This window comes from Rhinolophus sinicus, chromosome 16 (assembly GCF_057876585.1).
Source record: "Rhinolophus sinicus isolate RSI-liver-muscle chromosome 16, RSI-T2T, whole genome shotgun sequence".
In the NCBI taxonomy this organism is placed as follows: Eukaryota; Metazoa; Chordata; class Mammalia; order Chiroptera; family Rhinolophidae; genus Rhinolophus; species Rhinolophus sinicus.
This window is the reverse complement of record NC_142516.1, coordinates 109,002,390-109,028,840: the sequence shown is the minus strand read 5'-3', so window position 1 is coordinate 109,028,840 and position 26,451 is coordinate 109,002,390. Positions and strand designations below refer to the sequence as shown.

General features: G+C 40.9%; 2 protein-coding genes across 2 annotated transcripts; both read right to left on the bottom strand.

Annotated features, from left to right (window-relative positions):
- Window positions 1–8,346, bottom strand: LOC141571252 (beta-defensin 109). The gene is made up of 2 exons (XM_074331505.2): window positions 8,292–8,346; window positions 1–206 (listed from the first exon to the last, which is right to left on the bottom strand). The coding sequence occupies exons 1-2, from the start codon at window positions 8,344–8,346 to the stop codon at window positions 1–3; spliced, it is 261 nt and encodes an 86-aa protein (XP_074187606.2).
- Window positions 8,347–14,064: 5,718 nt separating this feature from the next.
- Window positions 14,065–19,050, bottom strand: DEFB108B (defensin beta 108B). The gene is made up of 2 exons (XM_019749441.3): window positions 18,999–19,050; window positions 14,065–14,228 (listed from the first exon to the last, which is right to left on the bottom strand). The coding sequence occupies exons 1-2, from the start codon at window positions 19,048–19,050 to the stop codon at window positions 14,065–14,067; spliced, it is 216 nt and encodes a 71-aa protein (XP_019605000.3).
- Between the last annotated feature and the right edge of the window lie 7,401 nt (window positions 19,051–26,451).

Genomic DNA, 26,451 nt, shown 5'->3' with positions numbered 1-26,451 from the left:
TCATGTCAATCTATGCTTTAGGGGTGCTTGATAATCTGAATAGGTAAGTGGTGTGGGCACTGGTATTAGGATCCACCACGCTCTGCAGCATTTCCACCTCCTTCGGCAGGCACCAATCGTGTCCTCTACTACTTTGCAGATGTCTCTTCTGCAGATTCCAGATAAATTGATACAGTGTTGTTCAGCGGGACCCATACCATTTGTTACTGCAGGAAAAGAGAGTCAATAAGATAATTAGTACATGAATGTAAAACCGTAAACACTCTTAGTATGAGAACAGAAGAGTTCTTGATTGAGCATTTTTGTTTTAAGTTTATTGGGGTGACAATGGTTAGTAAAGTTACATAAGTTTCAGGTATACAATTCTGTAATATAACATCTAATATCACATTGTGTGTTCACCACCCAGAGTCAGTTTCTATGTGGAGAAAAGAAGCTGGGCAAGGTCTCTATTCAGTGGCTCCATCACATTCACTGTCTTTCCTTTTTACCCTACAGCCCAGGTGTTAATAAACCCCTCCCTCCTTTTCTTGTAAGTTCATGGCATTGCTAATTTATGTTTCAAAAACAACTTTGATAAATGCAAAGTGAAACAACAGGGGGATGGAGAAGATATATGTCTTAAATACATCAGTTTATTCATTATTTTACTTCTTTATATGGATCTTCAACAGATTCACTAAATTTCATCTATTCACCAGGCATTTTTCTTTGTACTAATAACAGTACAGTGAAAAAGGCAGAAATGTTTATCCTCACAGGACTTTGAAGAAAATCTGACCATACAAAAATAGATTGATAAGATAATTTCAGAAAATGGCAAATGTTTAGAAAAACATTATACAACAATGGACCAGGAAAGGTCTGGAGAATGGAGTTGATAAAATGGATAGGAGAAGCATTTTGAAAAGGATGTAGCATTTGAACTGAGATCTGAATGATGAGAATGAAAAAGACAAGCAGATATCCTTGCATGCAGAATAGCAGGAGCAGGGGTCCTGGCTAAGCTTATTTGAAGACTAGAAAGACCTGTGTAGATGGAGCATATTTGAAAAAAAATCCTAAAATTCATATGCTACCACACACATACACACACAAAAATCCAAAGAGCCAAAATAATCTTGAGAAAAAAGAAAAAAGCCGGAAGCATCACACTTCCTGTTGTCAAACCATATTACAAAGCTGTAATACTCAAAACAGTATGGTGTTGTTATAAAGACAGACATGATAGACCAATGGAATTGAATTGAGAACCCAGAAATAAACCCACATATATATGGTCAACTGATATTTGACAAGGAAGCCAGGGATACTCATTGGGAAAGGATAGACTCTTCAATAAATTGTGCTGGGAAAACTGGATATCCACATTCGAAACAATGGAACTGGACCCCTATCTTATAACACTGACAAAAATTAACTTGAAGGGGATTAAAGGTTTCAACATAAGACCTGAAGCCATAAAAGTCTTAGAAGAAAACATAGGAAAAAATTTCTTTGACATCAGTCTTGGCAGTGATTTTTTGGATATAACACCAAAAGCACAAGCCATAAAAGGAAAAATAAATAAGTGGGACTGCATCAAACTAAAAAGCCTCTTCACAGAAAAAGGAACCATTGACATAATGCAAAGGCAACATACATAATGGGAAAAAATATTTGAAAACCATGTATTTGATAAGGGAATAATATCCCAAATATATAAGGAACCCAAATAATTAAACAGCAAAAACAAATAATCTAATTAAAATATGGGCAGAGGACTTGAATAGACATTTTTCCAAACAAGACTAACAAATGGCCAACAGGTACATGAAAAAGAGCTCAACGTCACTAATCATCAGGGAAATGAAAATCAAAACTACAATGAGGTATCACTTCACACCTGTTAGAAAGGCTATTATCAAAAAAACAAGAGATAATAAGTACTGGTGAGGATGTGGAGAAAAGGGAACCCTGGTACACTATTGGTGGAAATGTAAATTTGTGTAGCCACTGTGGAAAACAGTATGATGATTCCTCAAAAAATTAAAAATAAAACTACCTTAGGATCCTGCAATCCCACTTCTGGATATCTATTTGAAGGAGATGAAATCACTATCTCAGTGATATCTGCATTCTCATCTTCATTGCCACAATATTCATAATAGCCAAGGCATAAAAACAGCCTAGGAGTCCATCAACAGGACAGATGTTGGATCCATTGATATTGAATCTGTTGACAGATGAAGAAAATATGGTATATATAACACTGGAATATTATCCAGCCACGAAAGAGAAATCTTGTCATCACTCTGGACTTCCACTGAGTATGGGGCAGCTGCTATCTGAGACTGGACATGGGACAGGTGCCCTGAGAATCACCTCCTAGAGTGCAGATGTGGAGGCCTCCTGAAGGTATGGATGTGCAGAAGAGCTGCTAGAGTCTCCATGAAATGCTGGCCATGACATACTGTGATGGGGGGGGGGGAACTATATATAGAGAAGGTTCATGGGGGGAATTCAAGAGTTCAGTTTGAAATTAAACATCCAAGTAGTGATACAAATTACACCACTGGATAGTCATTACAAGTCTGGAGTTCAGAAGAGAGGTCCAAGAGGCAAATTTAAAAGGATGGGTCTGGCCCCAAAGACTGGATGGAGAGAGAAAAGAGAAGAGGACCAGGAACTGAGCTGTGGGTCTCTCCAATATGAAGAATTATGGGAGAAGAGGAGGAGGCAGCACAGAAAACTGAGGAGGCACCTCCAGTGAGACAGGTGAGAGTCAAGAGATATGAAATCCTGGAAGCCAACTGGAAGAATGACCATTTGTAGCAAATGATGATGGGCCAAATAAAGTCACTTTGAGAAATGACCATTGAGTCTAGCACCAAGAAATTTTTGGTGACTTTGACAAAAGCATGTTCAGTAGCAGGGAATGGGATCAGGAGAATGCCTGATCAGAATATGTTTAAGAAAGAATGAGAGGCAAGGAATTGGAGACAGGAAGCATGGACAACTATTTTGAGGTGTTTTACTGCAAAGGGGAATAAAGAAAGAGGCTGATGGCTGGCACTGGAAGAGGAGCAATTTTTTTTCCCCTTAAGATCAGAAAAATGGCATATTTGTATGCTAATGGTAATACTCTAGTAGAAAGAAAATTGATGATATAGTGAAGAGAAAATTCTTCACTGTTGCAGAGAAAATTCTAAGTACACAAGAGCGGATGGAATATAGTGCACAAATTTATAATATTATTTTTTTTTTTGAACCTCTGGAACAGCAATTGTGACGTCAACCTATTCATTCCTGAAATGGTTATTTTAATGACCATTTCCTGATCATTGTCACCAGATTACCATAAAGTGTATTAGTCTTTAAAAAGCTAACTTTTTTATTTAATATTTTTCTCTCTGTCATTTGTTTCTCTAAATTCTAATTTATTTTTATTCCACAAGTTTTGACATGTAGCTTATTTTAGTATACAACTCATTTTCTAATTTTCATTTTGAAATATGCCTAATACAGAAGTATATTTCTTAATTTCTAAATATTTGTATTTTTGTTAATGATTTCTAGCTTAGATGAATTATGGTCAGAGAAAATTGTTTTCCAATTTTCCAAAATTTTATTATTTTAGTTCTTCCAGTGATATTGAGATATAATTGACATATAATGTTGTATAAGTTTAAAGTGTACAACATGTTGATTTGATAAACTGATAAATTTTAATCTTTTGAAATTTCAGTGCCTGCTTTATAACTGAGTGGCTATTTTTAGAAATGCTTTGGCTGCACTTCAAAATGCGTATTTTGTAATTGGATGCAATGCTTTAAATTTGTAGCTGTTCAGGGTGGTGTTCTAAGTCTGCTAATCATTTTGTTAAAATATTTTATGTATTTACTGATATTTGACTAGTTTCCCTATTAATTAGTGAGAGGAATAATTTAAAATATGTCAATACAATATTGTGGATTTTCAGTTCATCTGAGTTTTGTCATTTTATTCTTTATATAGAATGAGACTATTATTTGATGCATATAAACTTAAATTTATTACATTTTCTTGATTAATTGAATCTTTGAACAATATGAAATGCCTTCTTTATTTATAGAAAAGTTTTCAACATTTTTTGCTGATTAATACATCCATGGAATATCTTTTTGAATCTATATTAATTTTCCAGAGCTGCCATACAAAAGTACCACATACTGGTGGCTTAAACAACAGAAACTTATTTTCTCACAGTTCTGGAAGGTAGGAGTCTGAGATCAAGATATGAAGAGCATTGAATCTCACTCTGGTCAAGATGGCAGAGTAGGTAAACACTGTGCTTGCTTCCTCTCATGACCACATTAAAATTACAACTAAATTATAGAACAACCACCACTGAGAATCACCTGAAGTCTAGCTGAACAGAGTCCTACAACTTAAGACATAAAGAAGCCACCTCACGACTGGTAGGAGGAGCAGAGATGTGGAATGGGCTGGTCCCATACCCACATGTGGTGATTAAAAATCGGGAAGAATATCTCATCTGTGGAAGTCCCTTCTGATGAGCAAAGGAATCCCAGCCTAATACCAGGCTCACCAGCTCATGGTTCCTGTGCCAGGAAGAGAAGTCACCACAACTTCTGGCTCTGAAAAACAGTGGAGAATGTGGCTGAGTGAGACAGAAGGCTGCTGGAGTCCCAGGAGTCCCTCTTAAAGGGCCTGAGCTTGTACTTACTGACAGACTCACACGTCTGGAGCTCCAGCAGCTTGAAAGGCACCAGGGACATATGGGGAGGAGCTGAATTGTCTGGCTCCAGGGCGAGAGTTTGGAGAGGCAGCTTCCTTCCAGACAGAAGTGCTGGCAGAAGCACTTTTCTCTGTTGTTGAGCCTTCCCCTGATCCACCATGCAGATGCAGGCAAGCACCATATCTGAGTGTCCAACAACCTGAGTCTCCAACAACCATTTGCCCCACATTGGTGATTCCCTGAGACCCTGCTCCATCCAACTGCTGCTTCCCAACAAGCTGCTTCTAGTGGCTTTTCCATACAAATGGCCTGTTTTGGCTCATGCTGTGGATTTTCTCAAAAATCTCTCAGAGGTTCAGAAACTCCAAACAAACAGCATCTGACCTTGGCATGCCTAGTGCCTCTTGCTAAGCATCCTTAAGCTCGGCACTAGTGGCAGCTAGCCTTGGTTAATAGCTTAGCCTCTACAAGGTGCCTCCAAGCCCATCAGAAGGGGCAACCATCTGAAGATTACTTTGTAGCTCATTCTAAGTGGACCTGGGGAGGGCACAGGCAGCTGTGACCTTGGCCTGCAACAGAGGCCCTTGCAAGAGGCCCCAGAACCAACACACCTGGTGGCCAGCTTTAGACCACACCAGAGTACCACCCAACAACCTCCACAAATGACACACCCAGAGGGCAGACTGGGCAGGTACCAGAGCCCTGCTAAAGAGAATCTTGCTCTGTAGAGTCAGGCCCTGCACAAGAGCTCCTCCACTGTAGTCACAGCCAGTACTTACAAACAGTCACCATGAGGGTCAGTCCCTCCCTTTGATGGGCAAATAGCAACCAAACCTCAACTACAACAGGAGGGTACACAAAACCCACACAAGGGACACACCTGGAGCACCTGGCTCAGGTGACAAGGCAGATTGTGCCACTGAGAGGCCCACAGAATACCTACTACATAAGGCCATTCTACCAAGACTGGGATACATAGTAGCTTTACCTAATACACAGAAACAAAAGCAGGGAGGCAGGCAAAATGGGGAGACAAAGAAACATGTCCCAAAAGAAAAAACAGAACAAAGCTCCAGAAAAAGAACTAAAGAAAAATAGAGACAAGCAATCTACCAGATGCAGAGTTGAAAACACTGGTTATAAGGATGCTCAATGATCTCAGGGAGCGCTTCAAAAAAGAGATAGGAAACATAAAAATGGAGATGGAAAACATAAAAAAGAACCAGTCAGAAATGAAGAATACAATAGCTAAAACAAAGAATACATTAGAGAGACTCAACATTATAGTAGATGAAGCAGAAGATAGAATTAACAATTTAGAAGTTAAGGTAGCATTAAACAACCAATCAGAACAGCAAAAACAAAAATGTATTAAAAAAAATGAGGATAAGGGGGATCAAATATATGGTGATGGAAGGAGAACTGACTCTGGGTGGTGAACACACAGTGGGATTTATAGATGATGTAATACAGAATTGTACACCTGAAATCTATGTAATTTTACTAACAATTGTCACCCCAACAAATTTAAAAAATAAATTAAAAAAAAAATGAGGATAGTTTAAAGGCCCTCTTGGACTACATCAGGCGTACCAACTTTCACATCATAGGGGTACCAGAAGAAGAAGAGAGACAGCAAAGGGTTGAGAACCTATCTGATGAAATAACGATGGAAAACTTCCCTACCCTGGCAAAGGAAATAGACATACAACCCCAGGAAGCACAGAATCCCAAACAAGATGAACACAAAGAGGCCAACACCATGACACATCATAACTGAAATGCCAAAGTTTAAAGAAAAAGAGAATCTTCAAAGTAGCAAGAGAAGAGCAGTTAGTTACTTATAAAGGAGCTCCCATAAGACTGCCATCTAATTTCTCAATAGAAACTTTACAAGACAGAAGGGATTGGCATGAAATATTCAAAGTGATGAAATGTTAGGACCTACCCCTAAGATTACTCTACCCAGCAAAGCTATCATTTAGAATGGTAGAATGGTAAAGAGTGTCCCAGACAAGCAAAAGCTAAAGGAGTTCATCACCACCAAATCAGTATTGCAAAAATGTTAAAGGAACTTCTTTAAGAAGAAGAAGAAAAAAAGATAAAAAATATGAATAATAAAATAGTAGTAACTACATAGCTATCAATGGTTATATAAATATTATGGATTAAATGCTCTAATCCAAAGACATAGGAGGACTGAATGGATAAGAAAACAAGACCCCTACATGTGCTGCCTACAAGAGACTAACTTCATATGGAAAGACACAAACAGACTGCAAGTAAAGGGAAAAGATATTTTATGAAAATGGAAATTAAAAAAAAAAGTGGAGTAGCAATACTTATACCAGACAAAAGAGACTTTAAAACAAAGGCTATAATGAGATAAAAAAGGACCCAGTAATCCCACATCTGGGTATTTATCCAAAGAAACCCCAAACACTACTTCATAGGGACATGTGCATTTATGATATCAGGTAGCCTAGCCTGACCTACAGACTATGCAAACTCTACATAGTTGACTGACCTACAGAATATGCAAACTCTACATAGTTGACTATTGGCCTCTGCAACCCTGAGGTATTATTTCCAGATGCCATAATTATGATTGCTTAAATTACGGGATTGTGAAGCACTTCTATGGACCTCACTCATCTCATCTGAAAATAATGAGTTTGAACCTGATAATGCTAGTAATCATCTTAACACTAAGGATTTGTGACCACAGAGTATCACCTTTTGTGTTGTTATCTCCATTGCCCTGCCCAATTGTTTTCTTCCTACATAACGCATACATTAGTATTCCAAAGTGTGCGTTCCCCCTAACTGCCTCATTTTACAGGACTGGGTTTATGCTTTTGGAACCTATTTTTGTGACTGTTATTTAACATAAGAAACCCTTTGTACAAGGTGGATCAGCACTTAATCTCCTCAGTGACCCCTCCCTAGGGACTGTAATCCTCTTTTCGAAACTGTATTCTGGGTCCGTGCCATTTATAGAGAGTGATCCTGTGGCCAGTCGGGTTGGGACGGTTCTGGTTTGTGCCTATTGTTCTAATACAGCTATAATAGTGCTCCCTTTATTTTCCAAAAGTATTTAGTTTGGATAAAAATGGTATATGCTCACCCTCCTTTTACTACCTTGGATATACCTCTCCCATGATGAGAGCTCATCTCTCAGTCCCTTCAGGACCCAAACACCTTATGACAGAGTTCCCTTAGCACACACCCTTAGCACCAGCTCCTGTGGATAGGATTCTGTCCATCTCTTCTTCTGACCTAGTGAGTAGATCTAATGATAGATGCAGCCGCCATTGAAGCCTTTTAGTTCTACCTGCCTACAAGTCCATTTTAGGCATCCTAATTTACAGTCTGGACAAAGCAGAATGGGATCTCATCAGGCCTTTGGTCAATAACAAGGAAGTGATCTCTTTCCTATTTTACCCTGTTATAGTCCTAGCAAAGCTATTGATATTAGATTTATGAATCCATGAGACTGATGCCAGTGTCTTGTCTGACCTGCCAGATAGCCTTCTAAACTGCAGACCCCAATGATCAGCCACCACCTTACCTGGGGGCAAGAGAGTCAGAAAGAGGAGAGTGGAGATAAGCACATGGCACCTCATGGCTGACCTGCCAGTGAAGAGAAGAGTCATTAGAATGGTCAGAGCTTGGAGTTGGTGAGCATGGCAGGCCCCTGGCTTTTTATGATGCTCCCTGGGCCTGTGGTTTGTTCTTGGTTAGTAGAGCCTGACAAAAAGAGAATAACTCAATCTCCCACAGGAAATCTCCACGCACAAAAGTACACACTGCGATGGTAACTCAATGGATGAGAAAGCAGAAGTTAATGCTATGCATTTCCCAAGAGTCAGGATATCCTCACTGTTAGCTGTGTTCTTTACTGCTTTCCATAGACACATGCCTGTGTGACCACTGGCCATATTTTATGACCTATTGTGTCAGACAGGGTTGTAAAACTAGGGTACATCAGCTAGCTCAAGTCATATCATGAGAGATGAAAAGTTAAATGTGTGCATTGCAGTAATATATGTAAAAGACTCAATAGCCCAAAAGAAATAGTGGTTATTTCTACCAAGGGGTTAGCAATGGGACGGGGATAATGAGAATGTCAGCAAAGGCTTTATAGAAAAGATGATATAGAAAATGCTCCAAAAGAGTTCAGCATTTCATCTTTATAGCAACACTGCTATGTTGAAAGCATATTGCAACCTCTTTTAAGATTTTGTGGCCTTTTTAATAGATTTTTATTATTTTTATATATGTTCATATTTTAATTAAAACCTTTAACTAAAATATTATAGAAAATGTAGAAAACACAGAAAAGTAGAAAAAGAAGTAAATTACTTGGAATTCCACTACTGAAACTCAATCATAGCTATACATTTTGGAAAACTTTTCCCAGTATAGATATCTTTTGCTATCTTGGCAGAATAGTCACTATAATAATTGTACTTTGTCTTAACCTAAATGCACTATATGGATAAAATCTACTCTGTTTCATGTTAGGATCATCTACCTCTATGATGGTCCCAATGATCCCTGCCTCCTTGTGCACACGCCCTTGTATAAGCTGCTTTCCTGATAGTGGGCTGCACTAATGAGTAGAACACAACTGATGGGATGCAATGCCACCTCCTAGATTAGGTTACAAGAAGACTGTTTGTCCATCTTGGGTACCCTCTCTCATGCTCTTGCTCTGAGTAAAGCCAGCTGCCATGTTCTGAGCTGCCTATGGAAAGCCCCATGTGGCCGTGGATTGATGACTCGCTATCAGCCCGTGAAGATCAGACTGTCAATAACCACAAGAATGAGCCCAGAAGCAGATTCCTCCCATCCACCCACAGTGAATCTCCAATCCCGGCACAAGCTTGACAGCAACCTCAGAAGAGCTCTCGAGCCAAAGACACTCAGCTAAGCCTCACCACATAAATTGTTTAGATAGTAAAAATGTTTATTGTACTAAGATGCTAACTTTTGGTCATATGGTACACAACAACAGATAGCTAATAATACAAGTATGTCTCCTTCTTCAAGGTCATGAATTCAGGTGGGAGCAGGAGGAAGGTGTTACAGCTGTACTTCAGGTCTTTTCCAGACATATGTTAAAGAGGTGAATGTATAAAATAACCATACAGATGACCACATCTACCTTGCATATAATTACATCTCTCTCAAGAGAAAGTGAGAGAGTGAGAGAAATAGAGCGAGAGAGACAGGGAGAGAGAGATAATAAAGAAACATCATGAAACAATCATTGGTTCAAGAGTATTCCCTGTGATAAACAAATCCTTGATGTTTATTTTTCAACTTGATATCCTTGTTGGAAGGAGGAAGAACCATTAATACCCTGTGTTAAAGCTGTTAGAGATATTTCAGATCCTGATGAAAAAAAATATATATAGCTATTGGTAATAAATATAATGAGGAAGCGAGCAGAAGCAATTATAATATTTAGTAACAAATCCCATCTCATGTCATCAGGAGCTGTATCATCACAATGGAAGAAAGCAAACAAATATCTATTGAGAGGTTTTACTTGCTTGCCTGTTTGTTTTATCTCACTGCTTTATCCAAAACTTCAGATAATCATGTGTGGTCATCTGATTCTGAGATATGAGAGCCAGAAAGAGAAGAATGTCTGTTACTTCTGTTTGAACATTGGTGAATCTCATGCATTTTGTGATTCACAGCTTTGCCATTTCACTTTCGTTGAACTGCCCCTCCCCCAACCCAAGGATGACTGCTTCCTCATCTCCCTCCTTGCACCATCCAACCTCACCCAGGCAGCCATGCCACTGGCCATTAAAAACACTGCCTCTTTATTTTCTATTTTGCTAAATGTTATCTTCATTCATTCTGTGTCTTTCTTTACACCCCAAAAGGTATTGATTGAAGTGTAATAGTGTAATTCCTCTAAGATTTTGTTGTGTTCTGTTACGTATATGTACCTCTTAATGTGTTAAGTGATTAGGAAGTTGATATGTTAAATGCTTAATAGTATACTAGAATCCTTGGTGGATATTTAAATGGATATCTAAAAGGATTTTAGTGACATTTGCTGAAATTTGTTAGGCTTATTTGAGTGATCTGGTAACTCAATACTTTTTTCAGTTTGTAAAAATCGAGTAGCAGTTCCAGTTATCTAAAAATATAATTGTCATCATGTTTAAAAAACACATTAAATTCTGGCAATGAATAATTTCTGTATTTTTCTATATGCTCCCACCTGAATTCATGTGTATCTTACAGACTATAGGATGACAAAGTCATCGTGAGAGCAGCAGTGACAGTAGCAGTGACATCAGCTGGGATCCAGTCAGTTAAAACAAAGGAGCATTTTGAACAAAGAGGACTTAAGTCAGGATTTGTTCTACAGATCTTGAGGGCTCAAAAGGCATGTGGAGGTAAACAGGCAGCATAAACCACACCTCAGTGAGACAACAGCATGGAGCACGCTAGAGCCTGCCTGGGAGGGTTCCTAGAGGAAGGGCACACTGCCCAGCTGTGGTTAGTGCCTCTGGAGCTCGGAGGAGAGACCTTTCAGAGTCGGTCCCCAGACATACTAGTATGAAAAAGGGGCATCATCTAGTTGCTGCTGGTATCTGAAGACATGAAGAGATTGATTCTAGAATGCCATCAGAAGGTGGACAATGGTGACAGGAACAAAAATGAGGATGGAAGTCCCTTCTCTTCTTCTCCAAACTCCAAGCTCCCCACAGTGCCTATCATTTGCTGTAACCTAATCGCAAGCCACTCAGCAAAGGAGTCTGGGAAATAAATGTAATTTGCACAGTCCCAGTCCCACACCGAGGAGCATACTATGGAAGAGGGAACTTAGTCACTGGAGAAGTACAGAATCAAGGGTTTTTCATTTTGTTTTGTTTGTCTCCAGAATTTAGTCATCCTCTAACTGAAAGTTTGTGCCCTTTGACCAACATCTCCCCAATTCCTGCCCCCCTGCCCCTGGTAACCATTGTTCTACTCTCTCTTACTATGAGTTCCATTTCTTAAGATTCTACACATAAGTGAGATCACACAGTATTTGTCTTTCTGTGTCTGACTTATTTCACCTAGCATAATGTCCTCCAGATTTACCCATGTTGTCACAAATGATTTCCTTTCTTTAAGGTTGAATAATATTCACATAATATTCATATATTACTATATATCTATATATATTCATATATACATAGTGCCAGGTGGGTACTAGACTTATGGAGGATCACTTCATAAGTTATATAAATGTCTGTTTAGGTGTACACTGTGTTGTACACCTAAAACTAATATAATATGGTATGTCAACTGTCATGTAGGGTCTCTGGTCCCGCTCCCTGCATAAGAACACATGATATGGTAAGGCCAAAAAGGAACAACAATGGAATGATAGGGGGTTCATACCACTATAGTCTCGCTGTCGGCTGGGTTGGAGATACAGAAAGCAGGAGCCACACAATCAGCAATTCGCCATCCGCTTCTCTGCCCACCAACCAACCCCCTAGTATAGCCAGGGCAGTTATATTAGTGGCTAATGGCTAACTGGTTCCAGCTGATGGCCACCCAGACATAGCAGATGGCCATCCGATTACAGCTGATGGCCATTTAATAACTGAGCCAGCCCCTTTCCACGTGAGGCCGAGAGGCTGGAAGCTGCTCTCTAGGACTCTGTCCCCACATCAACTGTACATACAAAATTTCATACAGGTTTTCATACAAAAGAAAACTTTAACAATGACAATTTCTTTTCACAAAGCAACTAAAACCATCTCTAAGTTGAACAAAATGGAGATGTGTAGGAAAAACATTCAGTGGCTGTCATAGGTAAAATAATGTCACACCTCCTGCTGCCAGAGATGCCCATATTCGAATCCCTGCAACCTGTGAATGTGGCACCTTACATGACAAAGGGGAATTGAGGTTGAAGGTGGAATTAAAGTTGCTCATCTTCTCACCTTAAAATAGGGAGATTATCCTGGTTTATCCAGGTAGGTCCAATGTAATAATAAGGGTTCTAAAAGGGGAGGCAGAAGATGAGTTCTGAGTGTTATGATGAGAAAGAGTCAAACCTATTGCTGGCTTTAAAGATGGACTAAAGCCTGGTTACTTGTGATGAATAGAAGTGGCCTGCCACTGCTGGCATGAACATGGGGGAAGGGGACAGCCTCCAGAAAGGAGGGCAGCCCTGTCAACACCTTGATTTCAGCCTATTGAGATCCATTTCAGACTTCTGCCAAGCAGAACTGTCAGCTAATACATCTGTTTTGCTTTAAGCCACTAAATCTGTAATAATTGGTTACAGCAAGCATAGGAAGCTGAGACCATGGTTTCCAGGGTGGGAGGAAAAGCTGAATGACCACACCCATTGAAAGGTGGGGACTAGAGGAATTCCGTAGATCTCAGCCAGGAGTTCATGGACAGGCCCAGAGCACTACCTTTGAAAAGGGTGAAGAAAAAATTGCCTTTTATCCAGGTGTTACTCTGTCCATGATGCAGATTTCTGGTAAAGCCTGATCGAAGTGGGGAAATTTGACCTTGCAGCTTTCCTGGGTGCTGCCCTTTGTCAGGGAGGGAGCCCCACAAGGCTGGATGGAATGAGGTAGTTTGTTTTCGCAGGGGGAAAGGGGAGTTGTCATGCAGGGAGTCCGGCGGGGTCTCTGCTCCCGCTCCCCACATAAGAACACAGGACATGGTGAGGCCAAAAAGGAACACCCACGGAGCCATAGATGAGGGAGTCATACCACTATATTCTCGCTGGCAGCATCCGCCTCTCTGCAATCCGCTCTTGCTAGCTCAGCCACCATCTTCTTGCTAGCCCCCATTGTAACTGCAATCCATGCTTGCCAGCCACAGCAGTTATATTAGTGACCAATGGCTCACTGGTTACAGCTGACGGCCAACTAGCCACAGCTGATGGCCATGCAATCACAGTTGATGGCCATTTACTACCTGAGCCAGCACTTGTCTATGTGAGGCCGAGAGCCTGGAAACTTTCTGGGGCTCTGCCCCCACGGGAGTAGTCTCCCCAGATGTAGGGTAGAGGGCGGCAGTGCTTGGCACAAAGGATAGATAAGTGTGATAAAAGTGCCCCACCCAACCTGGAGCTTACCCACGAGTGAGCTCAAACCAGACAGAGAGATGGCAACCAATCAGCAATGGAATGACAACATAGCATGAGAATTTTAAAAATAGGTTTTGTGTTTGCTAGTTTTGCTTTATTAGTTATTGAAGACTCAATAACAATCCAGGTAAGAGAAAAGATAGAGAGGAGAGAGCAGGAGAGAAGGAGAGCATAAAACATCCAAACAAACAAACACTTCAAAAAGGTTTTAGTGCTTCTTGGGTGGAATATCATGGACATGTTGTTGATGCCCCATGGGCAGGCAGCAGCGTCGGCCATTTAAACATCTCCCAACGTGAATTTCTCTTTTGAGGCAAAATTTTCGGCAGGAGCCATTTGGACGCTCACACACCTCTTTGAATTTGCCCCTGGCTGCACAGAGAAGAAAGTTATTATAATTAATTTGTATTGAATTACATGGAGAGGGGAGAGTGGAAACAATCTTATGTGGATTTTTGTTGTTGTTGTTGTTATTTGATTTCTTAAACCAACACTTAAAAATCTGCCTTCACAGAAAAATTTGGATTTTTGGCACTCTTGAAAAATCTGGCAATATTGGGTATATGTAAGTAATGAAAGACCAGACTTGGGTACCCATGCTCCCTTAGAATTTCTGGGGCGTATCCCAGGCTCTCTTCTTATTATCTCCTAATACTGATAGCACAGATCCATTTTTTATTTATTATCAGTCCTGTATTGCTGATTTTTCTAGCATAGGAGAAACGTTTTAGAGAAATCTCTCTCTCTCTAGATCTCTCTCTCTCTCTCTCTCTCTCTCTCTCTCTCTCTCTCTCTCTTCCCCCCCCCCTTCCATATCTTTCAAAAGTGGGACTGGAATATCGATCTAAAAGATAATATACTTCATAGCAGTTGTTGGAGAGGATATTTTTCTGGGGGGAAGGAACACTACTCCTCCATATTTAATATCCAGGCAGTGTCCATGTTAGTATTTCTTCCATCCTGATGCTGTACTCACTCCTTATGTCTCTGGCACTGGTTTTTGAGGTTGCAGTCCTGCTCCAGAAACCATTGCATATGTTAAGAGTTCTTCTTGAGGGCTGAACAAATATACTTGTTAAAAACATTGAATAGAATTTGATTTATATCCTAAGATATCACTGTACTGTGGATGGGCCACACACCCTACGATGCTCAGTTCTGAAGTGGCTAATTGTGAGTGGTCTCCATATATAACAACGTGCTCCTTTTCCATGACAGCTTCTTAAACTCTTTTATGACTGTAAAAGAGGTATCAAAACCAGCACATTTAAGTTTTTCTATTCTGGAGCACAAAGGACAATTCTTGAATAGCTTCAAATCAGTATAGGGCATTTATATACATTCCACAAATGCCTATTGAATTGAACTGAAATTCAAATGCATTAAGTTGAATTTAACTCTTCAATGTTCACAAAGAAATTGGTTAATGGGTATGAAGATCAAATATACAACATTTTACCTAAAATGTGAACTGGGAAATAATTTAAAGGGTATGTTTTTGTTTTTACTTTTGTTTTTTTAATCAGTGATCATTCTAATTGTTGAGCATTGTGTATAAATCACTTGGATCTGAGTATTTTATTTCCTGGGCTGTACATCCCTTCCTTTTATCTGTGTCCAGCTCTGCTATTGTGTGTGTGTGTGTGTATATATATATATATATATATATATATATATATATATATATATATTCTAATTACCTTGAGCTGAAATTGGTCTATTGCTGCTAGAACGGTCATTTGAGATTAGTATATTAAAGGATGAACCACTGACATGTCCTGTGACACATGATAAAACACTCTCAGACATCCCTTTATTGTGGTACTTCTTTTTTCTACTATTGTGTTGTTTCCCCACCTGACCTTACTTCTGGATGATGAATTCCTTGAGGGCAGAAATCACATCTTATTCTTTTCTGTACATGTATCCCAGAACTTGGCTCAAGCCTTGGCATATAATAGGAATCCAATAAATGACTGTGGAATAATTGGTTAAGATAGAGCTATTTTCTATCCTGTAACATGTTGGTATGGAAATTTGTTATTTTCACTGCATATGTCTTGGAGTTATGTGTGCAGCTTTGTTGCAGTTGACCACTGACAATTTCACTTGCAAATCACAAAGGAGCTTTGTAAAAGGATGACACGTGTTACTTGTATCTAAGAATTCAAGTCACATTAAGGGTATTTTTTTTACTTTATGGTTTTGAACAGTTCTTTGCAGGTAAATCTTGTATATTGCATACTGTAGTCACACTGTCATGTCTAGCTATTTGCTTTTGAAACAAAATTTAGAGTTACTATGAACATAGTAGATGATCTTGTCCCATTAGTTATTTCACTTTTATTAGATAAGGAAATGAGGCAGAGGGAAAGGAAGCAACTTACCCCAAATCAGTAGTGATTTAGTGAGGGAGAGGAGAGGGGCAGAGTAAGCTTGTGTCCTCAGCCCCATTCCATTTCCCCCTCTTTCCTCTCCTTATCCTCCTCTCTCTCCCCGACTTCCCCCCAAAAATCGGCAGTCCTGCTGCAAATGACCACCTCAGGACAGCAGGAGAGACCACATTCCCCGTGCTGACTATTCTTTCTTTAACTGTGTCCCATTTTTTTTCTTCTCTAGTCTTGGTGCATTCCATTTCGGCTATAAGTATTGCTTTTGCCTCTGCTCTTCTAACCATCACACATTATTTTCCTTTGTTTGGGTTGAGTGACAATGAAAACAAACAAAAATAAATAAATTTGTTTTCAAAATTTGGAAGTTTTGAAAATTGATTACTGGACATATTTTTAATTACTTTATTTCATCTAACGCATATGTTTAGCAAGGGTGATTATTTAGTAAATACTAATCAGGTGGGCCATTAGTAATGTTATGTGGACAGTTATCTTTTAAGTTGAAGTCACCAGCTTTGTGTGCTCCTGAGTTAATATAATTGGACATGGCCTCATCTTCAACAAGTCTTTGGAGAGTCACACAAAGGAAGCAGCCTAATGGAACCCTAGGGTGGGATGTATAGTGAAAGCCAGGACTGAAGACAAAGCCTTGACTGACAGTTAGCTCACTCTTTCATCTTGCAGGAGGCACTTCACTTTTCAGGGCCTTGATTTTTAACTCTATAAAATTAGAAAAATAGACTCAATCATCAAGACCTCTTCAAATCTTGTCGATGAATGATTTTATAGTATCTGTAGCTATTGTAGCTTCCCTGCTAATTGTAACAAGGATAACTGTCCTTTTCATTTATTAAAAAGATATTTTTTTGCATTTGTATACAAAAACACTTATTCTCCCCTTTAAAAAAAGAGAAAGCATATTCAAGTTAATTCATAGTGTGTTCAATGAGTCTCTTACATATCAGCTCTTTACAGCAGGATGGAGTAGCTTAACTCAACCTCTGGAGCTATAGCTCCAGACCATCCTGCCATTCATCTCCAAACCCTTATAGAGAGTAGAGTAGTGGATATACTTCACACATATGCAAACACACACACACACACACACACACACAGAAACACACACACACACACATGCGCACACTCATGTACTAAGGGAAAGGAGACAGATGAAAACCTTGAGAAGACAACCTCAAACACTCTTAGTACTAAATTAATGCCATGGTTTTCCTTCCAAAGCTGGCTCCTACAATCAGTTAAGCTGTCAAACCTTGTGTTGCTTTTGGCGTTTGCCTTTCTTTTGGTCATGATTTTGTTCTCTCAGAGTTCTCACTTAGGAAACCTCACCTACATCCTGTGTTAATGCTCTATTTTGGGGCTTGTTGACTCCTCTCTGGACTATATAGCAATGAAGGTGGCCAGCCTATGACTTCTTGGAAGTGAAGGGCCATCACGTCTTTTCTTTGTGTGCCTAGTAAGGGCACTCAGTGTTGCTTAACAGATATCTAATAAGCGGAACTGTATTCCCGCCTCCAGTCTCTTCCCACTTCAATCTCTCCAGTCTACTTCCTCCACATTAGTGCTTCTAAAGCAAAGTTAGAATTTGCCTCACAAGCTGCACCCCCTCTCTCCAACCCCCCAAACCGGAAGTACTATCTACCCATTAGCAGTAAGTAGCCCTTTAAAACACATTTTTAGATAGGAAAGTCTGAGTTCACCAAGAACAGGCATGCCTCCCATTATATTTTCTGTTGAAAACTTGAGGAACTGTCCTTTTTCAAACAACAGAAAGCATAGAAATCAACAGTTCTCTAAAATATAAGAGGATTGTCTACATTTACATATCTAGGACTACTTTCCTACTCTTTCCCAACCCTTGAGGCCCTGAATTGTCATGAAAAATGATAAAATATTCCACTGGCTGTGGAGCAATAAGTTGCTCATTCCTACTTGGATCTACACGTCCAGGAGTTCTATGAAATTTCCTTATCTATTTTGGGTGTCTGGACACTTCCTTGGGTTAAAGCAAGAAGATGCACACACAGATACCTGTCTATGCAAGGTGCCTTACACCTGTGTTCCAGATGTGCATGCTGGATGCACGAAGATACACTCTGTTGCAGTGTCATCTCTGATCCCTGTGTTTAAGTTCTATTTTAAGACTAGATGTTGAAAAGGAAGAGGAAAAGCCAGGGGTTGAGATGAAGCATCAAGGGGCAGAGTCAAGCCCAGGGGGCCAACAATATTGAGGGCCAGTAGGTTGGAGATTTCTTAGACTCATAGTAAACCTTTAAAAGACACCCCCCCCACCCCCTACCAATCCCTTCTGGCTGTGCCCCTATAGCTTTGGCATATCTCTTAGGCCAGTATGTTAGGGTAACTCTTTTGCTGAGGGTAAGTAAAGAGTTTTGGAGACCAAGATTTAGTAAGATAACGTGCTGATTTTTGTTATCTAGATCTCAAAACTGCTAGTAAGCTTGCCTAATTAAATTCATTTTTAGAGATGGAGCAAAAAGGGTTTCAAGCACTTGAAACACCCTCAACTTCATTGCTTTTAACTGAGAGTGCATACAAAGAGCTAATGAGATAGGTGGCTGCAGGGCTCTCAGTCAGTGGGTCTTCCAGATTTGCTCTGAGACCCCTTGTCAGGACATTGGTGATGGGGATTTTGCTCTGAGTACTGGATCCCAAAAGGTCTCAGGCACTCTACTCTTACCAAGGCTTCCACAATATTTGTTTGCTTTGTTACCTGGTAGAACTTGGCTCATAAAGAAGAGAACGGTAAACAGGAGGCCAGCCATCCTCCTGGTTGGAGAGAGGAGAAAGCTTGGCTTCATTTCCAAGAGGCAGAGAAGACTTCCGTCTGTGGCTCTCCGGCACCAGCAGAATGGAATGTCTGTGTCTGGATAATAAGTGCCCTTCTGTACCTCATTAGGGACACTAATGGACAGAGGAGTTCCATGTATACACAGTGGCCTTCATAAAGAGACCGGTAATCCTTGTTTGGTTGGACACTCAGATCATTTGTAGGATGTGGGCACACAGTTTTGACCAGAAAACCTTTTTAAATGGGAACATAAGCTACAAACACTTTGGCAATGGATTAAAGCCTATGAACAAAGAGTTATCTATATTAAGTTACAGTGAGTCAGACTATGTGGAGAAACTAGCTGGTTTAACTGGTGACTAGACATTTTGTTAGCTTTACTCACCCTGTTAATAATTAATCACCCCCTCACTCCTGGTCTGAATGCCCACAATGCTGTGCTCACCATGTGGTACGTTACTTTGCTGAACGCACATTTACTTCTCCCAGTGATGCGTAAGCTTCTTACTTGCTAAGACCATGCTTTGCTCCTCAGAACTGAAGAGGAAGTTGAGTCATGTGGTCATATACTCTCAAATCCGCCTCATTGAGTGTAAAAATGCAGGGCAGTGAAATGCCACTGAACATGGAGGTAGCAGATCTGGATTTCAGTTCTAAATCGTATACCTGCTACTAACTAGAGGTACGGATACAGACAGGAGAATTGTCTTCCTTAAATCTCAGTAGCACCTATGTAGATCTAGCTCTGTTCATTGTAGATCAGGGGACCGTCAATTATTATTGTGCATAAAACCAACTGGGAAAGTTGCTTTAAAATGCAGACACTTAGATCCACTCTAGGAAATTTTACTTTGGTAAGGTGGAGTGGAGCCTAGAAGCCTGTATTTTACCTAGAAGCCAGGTAGCTATTCTGAAATTTATTCTGGAATACTCATTGGAAAATACCAGCTTAGATCATGTGTAAACTTCTTTTTAGCTCTAATATTAAAGTATTATAAGTTCTCTGTCTTAGAATAAAATCTCATGGTTGGCTTTTATGAGTGACAGCAGGATAGTGTGTGTGTGTGTGTGTGTGTGTGTGTGTGTGTGTGTGTATGCATGCATATGTATGTGTGTGTTTGCAGCATGGAGGGGTGAAGCACACTCCTTAATCCAAGCAAAATTAGATTCTAGTTTTATGAAGAATACTTAGGAATTGGCCTGTGACTAACTAAATTGGCAGAGCAATCTGTTTGGAAGAAGCCTATTGCAGTAACAGAGGCTAGATGAGGCTCCAAACTGTATAGAGAGAAGGGAGGGAAAATGAGGTACAAATTATAGGGACATAATGACATATATAAAGAAAGTGCACATATATGAGTAATCCAGTATTTTTAACCTGAGTGCCTAAGTATAGGGCAATAACATTTATTAAGATCTGGACTAGTAAGTGAAGTACAACTGGTAGCCAGCCTCCCAAATAGCTCCATTCTAGTACTCACACCCTTGTGCAGTTTCTTTCCGGACTGAAGGGGACTGACTTGTGTAACCAATGGGTTATTGCAGAAATTATGGAGCGTAAGTTCTAAGGCAAGGTCATAAGCGATATTACAAGTTCAGTCCTGTGTTATTGGACTCAGTCTGGGTGAAACGAGCTTACATTTCATGAAGATATTCAAGCAAGGCTATGGAAGTGTCCACATGGAAGGAACTAAGGCCTCTTGTGAACAGCCACGTGAGTGAGCCATCTCAAAAGATCCTTCAGACCAAGCCAAGCCAGGGCTAGCAGATCCCAGTCTCCTTGCCTTCCAGCTCAGCCCCAGAATTTCTGTGGTACCCAAGGAAATGTAGGACACTTCCAGAGTCTCTGATGGGCTTTGTGAGCCGTTTCTACACATTTATTTCAGAAAACATCAGATCCTAGGGTCCTGAGAAGAGAAAATTCCGCAAAAGATCAGGTGGGCCGGAACCTCTCTCCAGCCTTTCCAAGAAGGCAAGAGCACTCCCTGGGTCCCTGAGTTGAGCTAGAAATTAACGAGTTTCCTAAAATGTTCCAGTCCTCTCTGGAGGCAGGGACCAGCTCAGGCCAGCAGGGGAGATTTGGGGGAAGGCTTAGCCCCTGCAAACATTTAGAAGTTTAAGTCCGAGCATATAGGGAAGGCTTTATTTAGCTGCACTAAAAAGCACAGGGAGGATGACGCGCCACCTGAGCAAGAGCAGAATTCTCTCTTCCAGGAGAGTGAGGAACCCCTGCTACTGACCCATGTCGCCCCCTGCTGGCCACGTAGCACATAAGCTCAAGCCTTCCAACAGACTCAGGCTAGATGTTCTGACCCTGAGGGGCCTGGGCAGATCAGGTGGCAAAAGGGCCGTCAAGTGGCAAAAGCCGAGGTAGTGCTGGGGCTTAAAGACAGCGTTTCTGCCTGCAGTGTGGGACGCATGTGGCTTTGGAGTTTCTGCCATCCTTGCAGGGAGCCCTGCCCAAAAAGCCATCTGGCCGAATTCCTGAAAGCTGCTGTGTCCTGTGGCATGCAGGGCCAGAGTCCTTCAACCTCTGGCCAGTATTCCTCATGCACAAGTCCCCATGCTCTCCACGGCCTCCTGGTAGTTGTTTATATGTTTCCTCCTGTTGCTCATGTCTGCAAACATGGAACACTTTTCATGGTGCAAGCCTAGGACTCTGACTCCATACTAACCCCATATCAATGACTTGTGATTCACTTAGAGGAATCTGTACTATAATCTCGGTCTCCTTAGTTTAATATTACTATAATTATTAAAATTACTAGTATTTATGTTATTTTGTGCATCATCGCAGTAGTCCTGTTTGTTATTCGTCATTAATTTTTAGTACCATTTTTAATCTAGGATCATGTTTGCTGTGGTTAAACAATACTGAATGGAGCTTCTCTATTTATAAAGGCAGTTTGATTTACTGAAGATGATGATAGACATGATATACACAGCTGCTCGCACGTTTTCCCTGTACTGCCTGGGAGTCCTTGTACTGCCAGAGCCCCCAGAAAAATGTAACAGTACCCTGGAGGACCCAGCAACCACCTTTGCTGGCCTGCAAGTTCCAGCGAGGGCATTGTGGCCATCAGAGTCACCACAAAGTTTGCTAAGCCAACTTGGGGCTACAGGGCCTGCTCCTGCAGTCATGGACAAGTCATGAATGACATGCATGGTATTCCTGAGAGCCCTCTGATGTCAGGGCGTCCAGAGGGAGGATGCCCTTGATCTGCCTGAGCCCCTAAAATTTTGCAAGTGCCCTTCGGTGCCAGCAACCTCTTGTTCTGGCCTGGATGACCCAGGGAAGGAGTCCTTGAACTGCCAGAACCATCACAACATTTTCTAATCCTACTCAGGGTTGTAGGAACTGCTCTTATTCCTCTGGAAAGGTTGGAGAGGGTGTCTACACAAGCATGTGCCTCCTTAGAATTTTCCATGTCATCTCAGAGCCCAGAAACTGCTATTGTCAACACTTGAGGCTCAAGTGTATCCAAAGCCCCGCTGGGCCTCTGGAAATATTCGAAGTCCCTTCAGGTGTCCTGGCAATTCTGGTTCTGCCTTGGAAGGCACTGAAATTGTGACCCACCAGCCTGAGCAGTGCAGTTGTTCGGCAGTCCATGACCCACTCCCATTGGCCTGTGTCGCCCCCTGCTGGTCTAGGATCACCCGTGGAAGATAGGCAGAAGCAGGATGTCTGGACCGCCAGGATTCTGTGAGAAATGCCTGGCAGAAGGGCATCCAGGCAGTGAAGGCTGAGGTAACGCAGAGGCTTAATGTAGGTATAGTAGGGGTTTCTGCACACTGGGGGTGGGTCTGGAGTCCTGCGTTCCTTGCATGGAGCCAACTGCATCATGGCGGAGTGGGAGCAACTTATGAAATCTCGTGGGTGTGGAGTTGGGAAAGTTCAGGACCAAAGTCCATTTATCTCTGTCCCTTAGGAGACCCATCCAGGTTTGGGCAAGAGTTCCCAAGTTCACCCGCTTCCTCCTCCTCCTTGGTTTTCTTTTCTTCTCTGCTGCTACTTTCTGCCTTAATTTTTTTTTTCTTTGTGCAGACCTCAGACTCTGATGCCATGAGTCTGATATCCATGAGGCTAGAAATTGGTACCTTGTCATTCACAGAGGGGAGCCTATACTTTCCCATTAACTTAGGTTTATTTTTATCATTAATAATGGTGGTATTATTATCATTGTGATGATCATTTTTGTTATCGTTATTATTACAATTTTATTGGTAGTATTCATTATTACTTTATTAGCACTTTATTAGTAATTATTCACCTTTTTTTCCTTATTATGGATTATTTTTATGGTCAATTTATACACCACTGAGTAGAACTTAGAAAAATCTGTGGTTGCTCAGGTAGGCAGATTGACATATCTGTGTCTTACAGTGAAGTGATAAAATTTCTTGGAACAATCAGGGGACGGAGAATATTTTCAGAGGCTCAGGCATTTCTAGGATGCCCCCCTTGCACCTCAATTTTCAATAATGTTGGCTTCCTGGCTCTGAGCTGAAGTTGAGGATGCTGGAGCAAGTGGTGACTCTTTAACCGGTCTTTCTAGAAAGCCAAGAACGATATCAGTCCCTCAGTACATTTAGAAAAATATTTCATGGCTAAGGGCACCCTGCTGGCAGCACAGGGCTCCCCTGACAGCACAGGCAGGCACATGTCTCCAGAGGGGCCTTGGAGTATAAAGTAGACTTGTCTTACAAGAGGGGACCAACTGGTACAGCTGGAATCGGGAGCATCAGTGTGTGTGTATGTCTTTTGGAGAACCCTCTGTAATGGTCTTCAGTTAATTAGACACCATTTGTAAACAGGGAAACTCTATTCAATATTGTATAACAACAAGCAAAAAAAAAAATCCCTACTAATAAATGTAATAATACAAATAATAATGAATTACAATAACAAGAATAACAATGATCATCATAGTGGCATTAACACTAACACTATTACTAATGATAATAATAAAACAACTAAGAGATCAGAGTACAAACTCTTTAAAGTAATGACAAGCTACCAATGCCAGGTCTCTTGGGGTAGTTTAGATTCAGAGTCCTGGATCTGCAAAAAAGAAATTAGTTCCATAAGGAAAACCAAGCAGGAGGATGTAAAAGAAAACCAACCGTGAGAAGGACATTGGTGAACTTGTGATGTGGTGTGCAAACCCTGGAAAGACACACTTAAGGATCTGTAATAGAAGCTTCTTGAACTGGGGCCAGGCTGCAGGAGATTTCGGAAGTTTGTCAACTGTCTGATGAGAATGGGTGTCATGGAAGGAAGGCAGGAGCCAGAGCTATAGTTAGCACAAAGAAGCCAAGCATACCATGTTGATTAAGCCCCCAGCACTATCTCAGCCCTCACCTCCTGGCCCATTTCGACCCCGTTAGCCCAAGAGCATAGTGAATGATGCCCTACAACACCCCTGGGTGGAGATATGGGAACTGACATGCTTGGACCATGAGGCTCCCTGGAGAAAAGATGGTAGAAAGGCAGCCAGTGGGTGGAGGCTGATGGAGTGCTGGGGATTCAGAGTTCCAGTAGGCATGGCTTCTGAGTGGAGGATAGAGGCACCCGTGTGGCTGGGGAGACCTGTTTTCTGTCTGAACCACTGAGAGCTGTTGAGTGGCTTGTGGGAGGGCACAAGCCAGAGTCTAGTTTTCCCCTCCTGGAGGGATTCACACACATGTCCCTGTGGTAATCCATGCTCACCTATAACTTGTTTTCCCTTCCTCTACTGCTGCTGGTGTTTGCCTTCACGGAACTCATTTCAGGATGCAATTCTAGGACTCTGACTCCAAACTTCCTGATGAGGACCTATATTGGCACACTACTGTACACTTAGGGGATTCTGTGACCCAATTTCCGTCTCCTTAGATTAATATCACTATTAAAATTATTACTGTTTACATATGTCATTAACATTATTGCTGTTATTCATTGTTATTGTTATTATTATAATTGTTATGGTCAATTTTTGCAGTTGTTACACTACAGTTTAATAGAGTTTCCTGTTCATGATTGAGGTGTGATTTAATGAAGCTAATTAGGAGGCTTCCCTCACATACATAACACACAGCTGATCGTGGCTGTCACTGTACCACCTGATGTCTATCGGTGAAGTAACCCTCTCAGGCTTGCAGCGGAGACTCAGGGGAAGGTATCCTGTCCCTCCTTTAGCCTACTGAAAAATTTAGAAGCATCCTTGTGGTCCTAGTAACCATATTCTCAGGCTTCCAAGTCTTATCAAGGGGACTTGGACTATGTGTGAAAATGCCTGAAAAAGTAATGATCCAGTGATCCCGTTGCTTACTTTCTGTTCATATTTACAAGGACATTTGCCCAGAAGTAGTTGTGGATGCATTTTCTACTGGAAGGGAAGTGTTTGAACTATACAAATGTCAACCAGTAGAAGGGATTAAAAAAGAAAACCCCAGTGCATCTACACAAATAAATAGTAAACCTCAGTGAACCTGAATGAACTAGAGCTACATATGTCAATGGGAGTTTTTTCAGGAACAATTATTTGGGTCAAACGGCAAGGTGCAGAATGAAACAGAAAGTGTATTGACAAATGTACAAATTTTTTACTTGCATAAAATATGTATTGTTAAAATTTTACAAGGTATTAACTTTTTAAAAGGCTTGGAAATGGTCAATAACAATCACTGGATACATAATTAGATCAAATATGATTAGATCATACATTGATTCAATTATGTGGAAGTGAGTAGATGCCTCCAAAAGGTAGAACCCTATGTGCAAGAATATCTTTTAAATTATGATAAATAGCCCCAAATTGTCCATCAAAACACATTGGCCATCAAATTGTCTTCAAAACAACATTAATCGTGTTCATTTCCTAGAAGAGTGTATGAAAGAGCTTATTTCAAATAAATTAAGAAGACAATATCAAGAACTTCTATAATTTTCAAATTTTACAGAAAAATGTATCAAGTTAATATTGTTATTGCTATTTCCCCAATCACCACTGAGGTTGGTTGCTTTCATTTTTCACTAAAATGACCATTCATATTTCTTTTACTGCTTAATTTTTCATGGTTCATGATTTTTTATTTGGTTGATTTCCATTTTCAATTTGAGAGGAAGTGCTGTTATATATGTATGGCATCTTCCCCGACAGCATTCACGCAGGTAGACGCTCGTCCATACAAGAAGGAAGAAATGTGTCCTAGAAGCTGTTCTCACAAGTCAGCTGCCAGTCAAGAAACCTGCCATGAGATGCTCCTGTCCTATGGTGTCTCCCATGAAAAGGGAAGTCCAGGCCCGGAAACGCCCGGCAACCGGCGGAAGGCCGCTAGGCCCGCCCTCCACAAGCCCCTCCTCCCAACCCCCGCCCTCCTCCCAGGCCCCGCC